Raw genomic sequence first — 14,391 nt, 5'->3', positions numbered from 1 at the left:
AGCACAGAGTAACTTGCCGTACTAATAGGAGGGGGCCCGGCTTAGCGAGTGTTTGTGTGGGTTTTAGACCAATGATATGCCCACCCCTAATCCGATTTAGGCGATCAACATTCCCCACATGGAACCGTCGACGAATCCAGACAGCCCAATCAGTCCAATCCCCAGAATTGTGCCGCTCTCAGTTGCCCCTTACGCGAGGCCCTGTCGTTGTTGGGCCCACACAAATCTTGGCGAGCCCTGTTCTTTTTCTTTTTTTTCTTCTTTTTCTCTCCCCATTCCCATGCCCTGACCATTCTCCCAATGAGGCTGATCAAGTTTCCGTTCTTATTATTCATTCGTGCGCCAGCAAAATGACCGATATCGCAGGCTGACTTGCCATCCTTTTTTTCCCATGCATCGTCGATTGTACTTTCCATAACACCCATCCCTCCAGCCTCCTTGACGTTTCTTTCTTCCCTTTCCCCTTATATCACATCTTCCACCGCTTCTCCGCGAGAGCGCTTGCCGCCGTTACCATGTCGAAACGGCGGGTACTCCGTTGGCCTGCCCGCCGTACAGCTGGGCTAGGGTGTCTGGCCCTGGTTCTTACGTCGCTCCTCTCTCTGATGATGTACACGAATCGGGCAATGGAACCAGAACCTAGTAGTACGTTGGCCTACCTGGCGCGATGTCCTATAACATGCTGATAGGAATAGGCCCGGAACCAGTCTACGGCGAGGTCATGCGACAACTTTCTGAAATCACCAACAACTACGCCAATTCTACGAAAATCGGACTCGTGTTGGCCGCGACGCAGACAGAGGATTTGAATTGGCTACTCAACTACTGCAGGGACCAGTGAGACCCACTTTTCTCCCTACCCCTGAGATTATAAGTCTGGGATAGGTAGATAGACACAAGACTGACATCTCATACCTAGTGGAACAACCCCCTTCGTCTACACCACCGACGCCACGCCCGAACCTCACCTACTCGTCCCGCGGACCACGCGCGGTCGCGAAGCCACCGCATACCTTTCCTTCGTGGTTGACTACTACGACCATCTCCCGGACTACTCGATCTTCATCCACTCGAATCGTGACCAGTGGCATAATGACCTGTTTGGACCTCGCACGAGTTCCGCACTACCCCATCTACGTCTCGAGGCAGTGGACGCGCAAGGTTACGTCAACCTGCGCTGCGAACACGAGCCCGGCTGTCCGACTAACGTGCACCCGTGGAGTCCAACCAAGATTGATATTGAAAAGGACGATATCCGTGCGTACTTCCCGCAGGTGTACCAGACACTGTTCAACGTGGGCAAGGAGAAAGTGCCGGAGCATATTGGGAATGTCTGCTGTGGACAGTTTGCCGTGAGTCGGCAGCGTATCCGACAGCGGCCGCGGTATGACTACGAGCGCATGTTGAAGTGGGCGGCCGAGACGGAGTTGACGGATAGTTTTGGAGTGGGGTGGGTATTTGAAAAAGTGTGGCATGTCGTTTTTGGGATGGAGGATATCTAGTAAGTCTTGTTTATTGCCTCTTTCTATTCAACAAGATTAACGTGATTAGCTGCCCCCGCTACGAGCAATGCCGTTGTGATACATACGGATGGTGTGGACCGTTGCCATCGGGCGAAACACTGCAGGCAGTGCGGGCCCCCACCGGCAAGCATCAGTGGAGTTAATAGGTATAAATTGTTTAATGATTGTCGATGTATATTATCATATCATATATCCTTCATGGCATGGTATTGGGACGGGAAGGAACATACACCGTGGTTACGAGACAGCACTGTTCTACCCATAACCGATTTGGTTCAGATACGACTGGTAGCATAGCAAAGCAAGCCTCTTGGTATCATATCATCCAACGTAACTAAGGTAGTCATGCATGTATCATATCAAAATTTACTCAGTCGTGATGAATCGCTTGTTGATGGGTTCCTCGCACAGGACCCGCGTCCAATTCATACGGCGCATCCTGTTCCCGGGCCGACTGCACCGGCGCCTCATGCACATCCCCACTATCCAACATGGGCACATCCGACTCGGACGGCTGTCTCCTCGGCATGGGTCTCAAAAACAACGATGGATCCGACTGCGCGTTCGTCCCCGCTCCCATCGACGCCCTCTGATCCCCCACCACCAACGCCGACGGCAGCGACGTTGAGCCTCCCCCAGCCTCAGTCTCTAGCGGCGGCGGCGACAGCGGTTTCCGCGGAATAGAATTAACAGCCTGCATCTGGGACGAATCTTCAGGCAGACTCGGCGTCCCCGATACCCTGTGCTCGGCTTTCTCCTCGTCTACGATGGTCCTGGCGGCACCCGCGGCCGCGATGTTATCAATGGCTTCCTTCTGGGCGCGACGTTGTCGTCTTTGTCGTCGTGCACACATCCAAACCAACAGGACGATAAGGAGCACGCCCAGGATCACGCCAATGGCGATACCGGCTTTCGCTCCGGCGCTTAATCCGGATGAGCCGCTTTTGCTATTAGAGCAGGAGTACGAGCCTTGAAATGCGCCTTGGTCGCGTAGTCTATCCAGAACTGAACATGATAAGTTTCCGCTGTTTTGAATGTTGGACTCGCCATGGACATTTTCGAGATTGGAGAAGGAGAGGCTTTTCCCGTTAGCTAATATTACAAATGCATAGTGGATCGGGAATGGGGATAGGAATGCAAAAAGAACCGACCTAGTAAAATCCCCCGAGAGCTTCAACCCCCTATTAACAGTTTCCAATCCGTCGAGTTTAAGCTCCTTGAGATTATCATTGTCCTGCACCTTGAGCTCTCCATCAACGGTACCCAAGTCATTGAATTCCAGACTCGTCAAGGCCTTGTTTCCCGTAACTGTGACGGTACCCGATACGGACTCGAGATCCTTTGCCGTGACGGCGTTGAGATTTTGCGTGTCTTTGATGGTCAACGGACCCTTGATTCCCTCTATGTTAGGGAGGGAGATGGCCCCGCGCGCAGAGGAGGTAATGGTTAATGGGCCGTAAATCGTATCGCAGTTAGAGAGGGCGTCTGCGTCGGATTGTGTCGAGATGGTGATATCTCCTGCGCCTGGTACAGGTTATAATATTAGTATTCGTATTAGTGAGGGAGGTACAGTATTGTGGGTATATACATCTTGAATCCGAACTGGCTGCGACGAGCGCAGCCAGGGACAGACATAGGAACGAAGACGAGAGCATTCGTCAGAGTTGAGGACAGGAGGAAAAAGGGACCGAGAAAGGGGATATTCGAGCAATATGAACCATCGCGGGGGGGCGGGTCTAATAGCTGGGTAGATCCTGGTAAATTATAAATACATATTGGGGTTGTGGCGGAGCATAAACCCGGTTGCTTCGGGGCGGGAATTAGTTGAAATAGCGTCTGGTTTGATCGTCGGTCAATATAAGTCTAGTACTTTATGGAATCATGAAGTGGTGGTTTCTCGTCCTGAAAGGTTGCCTAGATGGTATTCAACCCCGTGGATTTCTCCATAGACTCAGCCCTATGTCACCCAGAGTTATCTACCCGTGTTGATGGTCTTATCCAGTGGCACGGAGGACTCCGTGCTCCGGATCTCATTGGAAAAAACTCAGTGCCAAGTGCCAAGATGCCAGATATCCTCCGACGCATCTCCCTCGCACATCGACACAGGACAAAAGATCAATGGAACAATAAAATAAAAGGCTTAAATATATTAAATAACACTACTGGCAGGTGTTACTCCGCAGTACTACGTCTAATAATAACTGAGGCAACAACAATCTATAACAATCGTGACTACAAACACGCCCCTCATTGGCAGGACCCGAACATGGATAATGGCATGATCAGGACTTCGTATTCAATTACAGAGGACAACAAGAAAATAGATGCCTAAGAACAATCCCCGCTCATGGCCTATTCAGTACTGTCCGTCGCCGTCTATTTTTAACTGCCAAATCGGGGACCAAATGGATGAGGATGGAAAGGAATGCCAAGACCGAACTACCCACTTCATCAGGCATCGACAATTCGGATGGCCGAATCGGGCAGTTGAGCTGCGGGTCTGAGACTGAATTGTCATGGATTACTGCTTTGGGGAAGGTGCTGATTTCTGCAGATGTAGTAAGAATTGTAGGTGACCTGCAGAATCAAGGTTTGTACTCATATGCTATTCGGCCTGGCTCTTTGTCTGCTGTATTTGGCAGTATATATTTATTCAGTAGGGATTGATCGTAATTTTTGATATTAAATATGCATATTGATCTGCTACTGTGAATGGCAGAGATTGGTTTTCTTTTTTCCCAAAAGTTAGAATCGTGACCTGTCAATCAGCACAGTTCATCATTTGCACCTTGAAATTTGTCTGATCAACTCGTACGGAGCACTCCTACGAGTCATCAACTGAGGAATAATTCCGAAAACTTTGTACAAAGACTTCCAAATTGGATATCATATCGTTACCTAACTGCCTGATCTATTACATCCCAAACTCGTCAATAACGCTCCTCGATTCGACAAAATCGTCATCCACGCCCATCACCGGCATTGCCAAACCAAATCCTACTGGACCTCCCACTTTCAGCCCCCTTTCGGTCTTCCAGAGCGGATGAGCCGGCAAGGCAATGACACTGACTCGCAGTCCGTACCGCAAGTCCTGGGAGCCGATCGCTTCGCCGTCCTGGCCCAGAATGGATATTAAGTCGGGAACGGTACAGACAACCTCCTGAGACTTCTCCGACCCAACAGAATCACTGAGAGCGGCGTATAGATATTCGTTTTGGAATGGAATGATCATGTGGCTGTTCGAAGATGGAGTTGAGCTCCCATCGGAATCGTCATTGTCAGGGCCAATAATGACGGCTCCCATTGTGTACCCATCACCGATATGTCGACGGACGTCGACAATCTTGCCGGTGAAGAGGAGTTTGCCTGCGCAGACGTCGAACTAGAGCTGGGGTCAGTATCGGTCTCGGTCATTTCATCAGCGGTGTGGAATCGGACGTACAATCGCATCGATGTAACTGCTCTTCTGCCGCCGAGCCATATGAATTGCTCTTCCAAGATACCACGCGAGGGAGATGGTGTTGGGAACGCCGTGTGACTTGACGGCGGATCCCGACAGCGGGTTGGCACACACTGCACATCCAAGTCCGAGCTCGATGGCGGTAGTCCGAAGGAGTTTCTCAAGTCGCTCAGGGGAGTCGGCGTTCTAGAGGTGTCAGTCAAATAGATGTATTTGAGCAGCATTGCTTCGCCTTACCATCACAAGGGAGACGTTGCCTTTGGCATCAGCCAACGCGCAAGGAACCAGTGAGTGACCGTAGATACTGAATGTGACTGGTGATAATGGTTAGTGGGTAGGTAGATAGACATCGTCGGCTCATGCTTACCATGATACATGGTCGGAAATGCTCGTCCCATCGCGTCGCCATCTACCACGGGAATATCAAGATGGACACCGGTAGGGAACGCGCTCATTCCATTTCCGCCACCGCTGGATCAGATGATCAGTCATGAATTACCACATCCAGGGAGAGCTTTCATCTCACATTTCATCAATGAAGACCCCGTCAAAGGAGGTATTTGGCAAGACCTTGCTAAGGGCTTCAATCCCCGTGGAAATCTCATTTCCTCCCGCAATACGTTCATTGATCACACTCGGGCTGCCATACCAGGAGCCGAAGCAGACCATATCGGTATCCCTGAGGGATTTTGGTGAAACAATGCGCATCCTTCCCTTCTCGCTGCTTCGGAGTGCATGAAGACTCTTGAGATACTCGTAATGTGTTGGTCCGCCGCCTCCTGTTCCCAGAACGCCACACCCGGTCGCGATCAGCTCGAGATCGATCTCAGACACGTACCATATACCGTTACACACCTCCGGTCGATATGTTTCTAGGTTTGTTTTCAGAGATGGCTTGATGGTCGACTCGAGTGCATCACGGACGGCGATCTTTTCGCCCTCGTCCTTCTCGTCGAACGCGGCTTCGGCGTCCAGGGAAACTAAAGGGGGAGGAATCAGTTCACCGGGGATGGCCAATTCTCCTACTGCGCGGATCTGAAGCCTGATGGCTCCATTGCTCGCGTACTGTAGAGGCATTTTGTTCACCTCGACAATCTGCACCTTGTCCCGGGACGCCCCCTTCAAGACTGCCAGATCGATGGCCTTCTCGCATGCGGCCTGGACGACAGCCTTTTCGCAACGGCCTTCAAGCAGTTCCACAACATCAATATTGCCAGAGACCTTGGCGATTGCAGCACCTACCGCGTTGGCCGCGCCTTGGTGCACCGGATGGATGCATTGGGCCACGTTCCGTGGACTTTCCGTGACAAGGAGTGAGCCTCCTCCTACCAGGAGAAGATGGACTGGAGCCGATGATACTTTCATGCGCTCGACGACACTTTCGAGCGTGTTCCTTATATCGTTACAGCCCCCCTCAATGATTGCTTGTGGTACGTCTTGCACGAGTGCCCGATCTCCGACTTGAGCTTTCCCCATCGCCACGACAATATCGGTTGCTGTTAAAGTTTGACCGCCAAACACTTTTGCTTCTTGCTGAATGAGGTGTCCTACTGATGCAGGACCGACGGCCACTTCGTCACACAGCGAAGAATTCGTGACGACCTTGCTGCCACCACCCAGTCCGATGGACGCCACCTCAGGCATAGAGAATGCCGTTCGGACCCCTCCAACCTCTACAAACCCTGGCGCCTGGCGAGGAAAACCAGAAGATAGGAGCGCACATACATCCGTCGTCGTTCCCCCGATGTCCATTACCAGTATCTGGGGTTCCTCTACGTCGACCTCATTGGATTCCGGTGTCGAGCTGACGCCTTTTACTTGGTCTAGGCCTGCCAAGAACGCCGCGCCGGTCATGCTGTTGGTTGGTCCACTGGCAAATGTCTTGATGGGGTATTCTGCGGCAGCGTCCGCTTCAATCAATGTCCCATCATTCTGAGACAGATATAGGGGGCATGAGAGTTTCAGGCGTGTCATCGCGCGGCGGAAGCTCTTAGTCACCCGGTCGGCTGTTCTGAGGATGGCCGCATTGAGAATGGTGGCATTTTCCCTCTCCAGAAAGCCAGTTGGACCGATATCGTGAGAGCAGACCACTCGTAGCTCGGGCGCTTCCTGGGATAATATTTTCTTGCATCGCTCCTCATGGATTCCTGCATGGTCGAGCGGCGAGAAAACTCCGATTAAGGCAACGGAACGGATACCCGAGGCCACAATATCTTTTGCTGTGGTTCTGATCTGCACCTCGTCTAACGTGGCAATCTCCCGGCTGTCAATCTCTAGACCTCCATCGAGGTAGTAGACCCCTCCGTCCAGAATGCTTCGGAGGCCAACTGGAAAGTCGGAGAAGGGTGGAATCTGTCTCGTGAAGGGGCCACAGAGTCTTACCACTGCGACCCGATCCAGTCTTCTTGCATCGGCTTCCACGAGAGCATTGATGAAATGGGTTGTGCCAATGGTGACGCTCAACACGCGGTCCTGGTCTACCGCTGATGCCTCAAGGACCGCCCGGATTGCACCCTCGATCCCGCTGGTGATGTCTGCCGTAGTTGGGGTCTTGTATGAAGCCAGTACGCCGCGTCCAGTGGTGTGTGAAGCCCTCAGATCTAGGATGACGGCATCGGTGTTGGTCCCGCCGACGTCAACTCCGATGCGATACAAGGACATGATTAAATGTTTTGTCCTCGTAGAAGTTGTCGGGTGATCCGGGATGCCCCTTGTTTTAAGTTCACTTTCCCACAAGGGCCATTCTTATGGCACTTTCGCGGCACGATCCCGCAGTATAGATCTCCTCGCTTGTGGTGTTTTTCCGGCGGTCGGGGAACTTTTGCGCTAACGGGAAAACTAATGCTCCTCAACGGGCGCACAAACCAATAATAAGAACACGATTCTTACATCTGTCTCGGTCAACTTTGCAGATTAACCGATGGGTTGCCGTCACCAAAAATCAAGCTGAGGGGAATTTTTACTAGCGATGTCGTCGGTCCGTCAGGAATCCCGCGGCCAACCTTATTGAAACTTCTACCTCCACTACTCCTGGGGCAGAGATTTCTTTTAAGGACGTAATAGTCTGATCGTGGATCCAACTCCATTTGAAAACCACTCCACTGGGTTCCTGAATATTGCGGAAGCTGGAGCCGTACAGTGGGTCACAATGGGACTGGCTACATTAATCAAGCGCATTGAGCTATCTCACGGCTCTCGATGGATAGTACGTTGCTACGCTGACACATTTGATCCTTCGATTTATGACTGATCTTTTTGGTCTACACAGAATGAAGATGTTCGCCCCGTCGAGTCGAAACGGCGCACCTGGACGTTTCTCACATTCCAGAATTATTGTACGACGAATACACCGAATATAGAAGATGGAATCATTGACGGTGGATAGGGCTCCTGATCAACTGCAACATCGCGACGTATCTGACCGGCAGTGCGCTTATCCCGATGGGCCTCACTTGGTGGCAGGCATTGATCGGTAATACTTTCAAATCTGGGACAGGACATTGAATCAGGCTTATTTCTTATTTCTCATTTCAGCGATCATCATTGGCAACATCCTGGCCACGGCTGCAATCATAGTGAGCTCTCTGGCTGGCGCACACTACCACAGTATACGACCTACCTGTCCTGCAACCTGACCGTTACAATTACTGATCAATGATTTAGTCGGCTTTCCGGTCTTCAGTCGTGCGGTATGGGGAATGTGGGGATCGCAGTTTGTCATTTGGAATCGAATCTTCCTTTCCCTAGGTAAGTGTCACGTATACTCGTCTGTCTATTACCTACTGATTGTGTACAGTTTGGTACGTTCCCACGGTCTCGAGATTAGACTATTTTTTCAAAAAAGAAAAGAAAAACGTTTAAAACACTAACACATTCATAGGTACGGATTTCAGGCCTGGGTGGGTGGTCAGTGCTTCTACCTGATCCTCCTCTCGTGGGACCCCAAATATGAACAGCACATCCCGAATACCATCCCAGCCTCGACAGGCATGACGTCCGCGCAATTCCTCTCATACTTCATTTTCTGCATCGTGAGTCTGCCGGCCTTGCTGATCCGGCCGCACCGTCTGGACAAATTCTTCTACGCCGCCAGCACCATCACGCTGGTCTTCTTCGTGGTTCTGCTGATCTGGGGGCTGGCGACCATGGGGCCTGGGGGATTTGGCGACACACTAAGCAGCAATAGGACAGTACCCCTGACAGGTGGACCGAATAGCATCGCCTGGATGATGGTCAGCGGGATCATGTCGACGATTGGAAGTATCGCGGCTGGGATTCTAAACCAGAACGACTATGCTCGTCTGGCGCGACGTCCCAGTGATGCCATATGGGGCCAAGCCTTTGCCTATCCGCTCTATAGCATCTTCACATCCGTCATCGGCATCCTCGTCACCGCCGCAACTCAGAAACGACTAGGCGGCGTGCCGGAGTGGAATCCGCCTACTCTTTTCGTTCGTCTTCTAGAGATAGACAATAGTCCGGGCACTCGTGCAGCGCTCTTCTTCGCGGGTCTCGCGTTGGTGATCTCCCAGATCGGAAGTAGTATTCCCGGCAATGCTCTCTCAGGCGGGATCGATCTGGCCTCGGTGTTTCCTCGATACATAAACATCCGTCGCGGCGCGTATATCATCGCTGCTTTCAGTCCAATCGTCAATCCGTGGCGGTTAGTCAACACGGCCACGACCTTCCTGACGGTGCTGTCTAGCTACGGTGTATTCCTAGCCCCTATGACCGGCCTCATGGCCGCGCATTATCTCCTCGTCGCCAGACAGAAGATTAACATCGACCATCTGTACGTGGGCTCCGACAGCAGTATATACTGGTACACATGGGGAATCAACTATCGGGCTTTCATCGCCGTAAGTATTATCCGCCCGATCAATAGAGTAAGTCACGTGATATTAACCTTTCTTGGCAGTGGCTTGTCGGTGTTATACCCTGTCTACCCGGTTTCATCGCGGCAGTCAATACGTCAGTCAAAGTCTCCGATGGTGCAACCGAGCTGTACTTTCTCAACTACCTGTACGGGTTCCTCTCCAGCGGAGTTGTGTATACAGTGCTACATTTCGTTTTTCCCGCGAGCCGCGTTCAGGAATTCGTATCGAGCTATGTCACCTCCAAGGAAGTCCGGAGATACTATGAAGATAAATGGGAGACGATTTCCCCGGCACAGGGGTTGGATATCTCCGAGTATGCCTATCCTGCCTCCCGTGTGGAGGAGTCTATCAAGGGGGCTGGAACTACTGCGGTGGCGATGTGATGTGATATACCTAGCTTTTGTTATTTTGTTCACTATATATGTACAAAGTCGATGTATATAACTCCTGAGATAATAAAGCAGAACGATAGAAATTCAAAAAGACATGTATGTTGTATGTACGTGCGTATGTATGTAACCTTGAACAAAAGCCATACATAACTATAATGTAGCCAAATTCTTCAACGGAAGGAAAAACCAGGCCTCCTGCAGGATGCTACCTAGCATGTCAGCTCTCATAGAAATCGTCGGCGAATCTCTGCCCGCTAAGCCCGTGCCCGCTGGTATGTTAAATTCTGACATGCGCAAGAACTAACTATAGCACATGACTAACTAAGAGCATGGGGTAACCAAGTTAGTCACATCGTGTAGTCTACAGTACTGGGTAAATGGATTGTCTCACGTGATATCGAATTCATTTACATAGGCGTCATCGGGGTATTCACATTCACACCGATCGAGGTTGAGCTCGAACTCGCCCCCTTGAGTAAATCCGAAGCTTGCGCGAAAAAAGAGTTAATCCGTAGCGTGACTGGGCGGAGAACTAATCTCCCATCGATACTTTCTGCGGTCTCCAGACGTTGTAGGGACTGTTGGAAGCTCTCTAGTAATCGATATGCGGCTTCGATGTCGTGCGGGGTGTACGCGAGTAGGAACATGTAGATGAGGAAATTTCCACAGAGTATTAATTGCGATCGCGTATCTAAATAACATAATTAGTATAGATAGGGTAAAGAGGAGGAATAACTTACGTCGCGGCCAGAAACATCCCAGATCATCCCCGCAGAGAGAATCCATAAAAGTAGTGAAAGACTTGAACTCGTCTAGCGCTGCAGAGAACCATTGTCGTAGGTTGGATTCCGGGTCTACCCGTGCCTCTTTGGTGGCTGGATGCATTAGGGCTCGGAAGAGGAGAACTTGAGCTGCGTAGTATGATAGATGGAGGGGGACTATAAAAAAATCAACATCACGATAGTCTTTGCTGAATTAGATCCGTTCAAACTCACTATTATTGTGGAGGTTCAAAGGCCCCCCTGCTGATCCAACCCCCAAGGCTTGCGGTAGAAGATTGAGCCAATCTACTAATGTATGTCTTGCCCGGATCAGCTGTGCTTTTGGGGATGGTATTGTAGGGTCCCGAGTTGGTTTTATCTGGCTGTTTGACAATTAGTTCTTAATTTTGTAAGTAAAAGCGAGTAGGGTTGACTCACAATGAGCAATCTAAAACAGTCCGTAGACATTGAGCAATTTCGACCGTTTTCATGAATCGAGCACCATCGACCACCCGGAAGCTTGTATCTGAGGAATCCACGAGAGATGACAGGTCGTCTGGGACATCTTCGTCGAACCGTACGTCCTCCATATCTAAAGGAGAAGTATCGAAGGAGTCTGCGCTGATATGTGGTGGATTTCCATGACTTATAGAGGACCAGCAGTCGGTAACGTACGTTGCCCACCAAAGCTTCTTACGAAGCTTCTTCTCCGATGAGACGATATTCCATGGTCGGGGATCTCGATGGAGACCCATCATCTGCGCACAGGCGACGGCCTGCGAGGTCAAGATCCACGTGCTTGGTGTCTCGACGCTGTCGATTTCCGGAGGTCGTAAGTGAAGTAGCAGTAGACAGGCTTGCAGCTTGAACAGACTGGGTGACTCCAACTCACGCCGAAGAGCGGAATGTGCATGGTCTAGAAGCTCGTGTTGCACAAATGACCGACGATTGCGTAGTGAAGGATCGCAATTCCAGAAGACACATGCCAGCGCGTATATGGCTCCTCGCAGGGAAGTGGGTATCTCCTCCTTGGCACGGATATATTGGCGAAGAAAGCGCACCTTGGACACAATGGGATACACGGGATGGATGTGCCGGAAGAAAAGCCGCACCAGATCTGGGCCATAAGGCCATACGGTGGATTCGATGCCATGCGACGCTGCTTCCATGGCGCGGTTAGTATGTTCGGGGAACTCGTCTTGCAGTAATAGGAAATGAACGGGATCCTCGTTGGAGCCACGGTCGCCTGAGTATACTTGGATAATGTCAGCATCGACTTCTTCTTCGCTCATGATCACGGAGCGGAAGGCGTCTAAGAGATAAGTGTCCTGCTCGGCTGTTGGACCCATGCAATGGGCTGTTTTAGTCGGTATGTCTTCTAGAGTGTAGGTCGCAGGGACCGCAGCAGGGTCTCGCGGCGAGATACCCTGCGTAGGAGCTAACAACCCATCTGCGGTCACTGACGCCGAGCCAGGGTCCAGATTCTGATTCAGGATTCTGGAAATCGGCAGCACAGGGGTTGAACTAGCCTGGTTGACGCTGAATAGAGGCTGAGAATCTGATGCACTCGCATCTGATCCAGGGTGGGGGCTACTGGCAGTTGGACCAGCGCCAGACGAAGAGATGCAATCAAATCCCCTGCTCTTACAGGATAGACCTTCGCCCACTGGTCAGCCGCAGGAGACCAGCATGATCGGCTCCAAAACTTACATGGTGGCTTGTCCGGAATAATGCACGCGGTTTTCCGCCTCCGGCAGGCGTCGCACGGTCGATTTTTGCGACTCCTGGGAGTCCTAGGGTGGCCGAACTGACTTTGGATGTAGAACTTGCGGGGTTTAGGGGGAAAGGACTCTGACGATGTACTTTGGTTCCGCATCGCCGATTCCCCGACACAGGATGAGTGGAGTCTCGACTGTTGGGCCTCGAGGGAGCTAGGTACAGAATATGGGGGGTTTCAACTGGACTTGCAGTCGTGAAGTGAATCCACTTCCCCGTCGGGTCGGACCGGAGTCGGTCGTCCTCCGGGGAACTTTGCTTAGCTCAGCAGCTGCACAGCGTAGTTAGTGTCAGATATACGGCTAGTCCCGAAGAGGAAATAGAATACGATTGGTAAAAAGGTCTTATTTGAATGAATTGAGCTGGTTGGGCTCTTCTTGATTATTGTTCTTGGTTATTCTTGATTGATTATTTTGTTGTGTGCTCCGCGGGGGTTTTACCCGTGTTCGCGAGGCACAATTCTCTTCAATTCGGGGGCTCGGGCGAGCTGACTATCTAGGTGGGTGACTAAGTGAGGCCACGTGACCATACCAAATATGGTAGGTCCCTAACACCCCGATCTGGTCACATGATTCTGGTCCACCAACGGCCATATTATTTGACAGGTAGTTGACTAAACGTATTTGCCAAGCGAACGCCGCACCACTGTATTCCATATAAAATAGCACTTTTTAGTGCTTTAATATCTCAGCAGCAAAGCCTCTAGAGCGTATAGAATTTAGTATATAGAATAACATAGTATTCTATTTTTGTACGTCAGATAGAGAGGCTTTTATTGTTAATTACAGCTGTGTTTTTGGTATTTTAAAATACTCTAGTGTAGTGGAGGAACGGGATTGGCATGTGACATTTGTATGGATAACTATTAAGTCCTCGTTCGAAGAGGTAATAGACAGTCAACAACCTTCTTACAGACCACGGAGCGCACCTGCGTAAGGGGAATGTTGTCTTCTCTCCTGTCAGGAACTTGTGTGGTCAGGGCCCACAACTTCTGAGCTGTCTGAGTGTCTCCTTTCCCCACTCCTTCGGAGTTCTACCACTTCCCTCTCATTCACTAGTACTAAGGGCCAGAAAAATTGTATAAAAATTTTAGAAAATAAGATTTGTTCTTATATAATATATGTCTATGTTCTTATTAACGGGTATAACTCTATAATTTCTGGTTGTGGAGATATAAAAGTACTAAAAGGTTCTATTTTATATGGAATACAGAGGGGGCCGCTCAGTTGAGGGGCAGCTGCCACGGGCTAGATGACATTGCGTCCTGTCGAGCAAGATATGTACACGAAGGAATCATTGGGGAAGGAAAATAAGAAGGTGAGCCTTTCTTATGAAGAGTTTAACCCTTTGTGCCCTCTCTTCCTTGGCCAATAATGGCTTTTAGGCCATTTCCAAGCCTACGCGAGGGCCAGTAGCCCCAGCCTGATCTGGGGTATCAAGCTCTGTTCGCTTGGCAAATACGTTAACTATGCATAACATACATAACGCACCGATGTCGCAGCAACTGTATTACAGTATCTTTCGATTCATTCCTTTTAAATTTTAAGTATTCCATAGTGTTTGAGGTACCTGCTCAGTTTCTTTGCCACTTTGCCTCTTCTT

The 14,391-nt window shown here is 50.5% G+C and overlaps 5 protein-coding genes across 5 annotated transcripts; 2 read left to right on the top strand and 3 right to left on the bottom strand.

Annotated features, from left to right (window-relative positions):
• Positions 1-515: 515 nt before the first annotated feature.
• Positions 516-1,666, top strand: ATNIH1004_003546 (DUF3431 domain-containing protein; the record flags this gene model as incomplete). Its single annotated transcript, XM_033568223.1, has 4 exons — positions 516-645; positions 696-837; positions 920-1,501; positions 1,552-1,666. The coding sequence occupies 4 exons, from the start codon at positions 516-518 to the stop codon at positions 1,664-1,666; spliced, it is 969 nt and encodes a 322-aa protein (XP_033430218.1).
• A 227-nt stretch (positions 1,667-1,893) lies between these two features.
• ATNIH1004_003545 (putative GPI-anchored cell wall protein Pst1) lies at positions 1,894-3,178 on the bottom strand (the record flags this gene model as incomplete). Its single annotated transcript, XM_033568222.1, has 3 exons — positions 1,894-2,602; positions 2,675-3,047; positions 3,112-3,178. The coding sequence occupies 3 exons, from the start codon at positions 3,176-3,178 to the stop codon at positions 1,894-1,896; spliced, it is 1,149 nt and encodes a 382-aa protein (XP_033430217.1).
• A 1,259-nt stretch (positions 3,179-4,437) lies between these two features.
• ATNIH1004_003544 (uncharacterized protein) lies at positions 4,438-7,644 on the bottom strand (the record flags this gene model as incomplete). The annotated part of the gene is made up of 5 exons (XM_033568221.1): positions 4,438-4,905; positions 4,966-5,169; positions 5,221-5,297; positions 5,351-5,454; positions 5,510-7,644. The coding sequence occupies 5 exons, from the start codon at positions 7,642-7,644 to the stop codon at positions 4,438-4,440; spliced, it is 2,988 nt and encodes a 995-aa protein (XP_033430216.1).
• A 487-nt stretch (positions 7,645-8,131) lies between these two features.
• On the top strand, positions 8,132-10,243 carry ATNIH1004_003543 (nucleobase cation symporter-1 family protein; the record flags this gene model as incomplete). Its single annotated transcript, XM_033568220.1, has 8 exons — positions 8,132-8,188; positions 8,252-8,318; positions 8,369-8,455; positions 8,518-8,589; positions 8,647-8,730; positions 8,780-8,796; positions 8,877-9,842; positions 9,902-10,243. The coding sequence occupies 8 exons, from the start codon at positions 8,132-8,134 to the stop codon at positions 10,241-10,243; spliced, it is 1,692 nt and encodes a 563-aa protein (XP_033430215.1).
• A 416-nt stretch (positions 10,244-10,659) lies between these two features.
• On the bottom strand, positions 10,660-12,889 carry ATNIH1004_003542 (Zn(II)2Cys6 transcription factor; the record flags this gene model as incomplete). The annotated part of the gene is made up of 5 exons (XM_033568219.1): positions 10,660-10,943; positions 10,993-11,190; positions 11,248-11,396; positions 11,452-12,670; positions 12,724-12,889. The coding sequence occupies 5 exons, from the start codon at positions 12,887-12,889 to the stop codon at positions 10,660-10,662; spliced, it is 2,016 nt and encodes a 671-aa protein (XP_033430214.1).
• Positions 12,890-14,391: the final 1,502 nt, after the last annotated feature.

Source organism: Aspergillus tanneri (assembly GCF_003426965.1).
Source record: "Aspergillus tanneri strain NIH1004 chromosome Unknown AapTan_1_pilon_pilon_pilon, whole genome shotgun sequence".
Classification (NCBI taxonomy): Eukaryota; Fungi; Ascomycota; class Eurotiomycetes; order Eurotiales; family Aspergillaceae; genus Aspergillus; species Aspergillus tanneri.
Note: the sequence above shows the minus strand (reverse complement) of the source record. Positions and strands in the feature narration are given on the sequence as shown.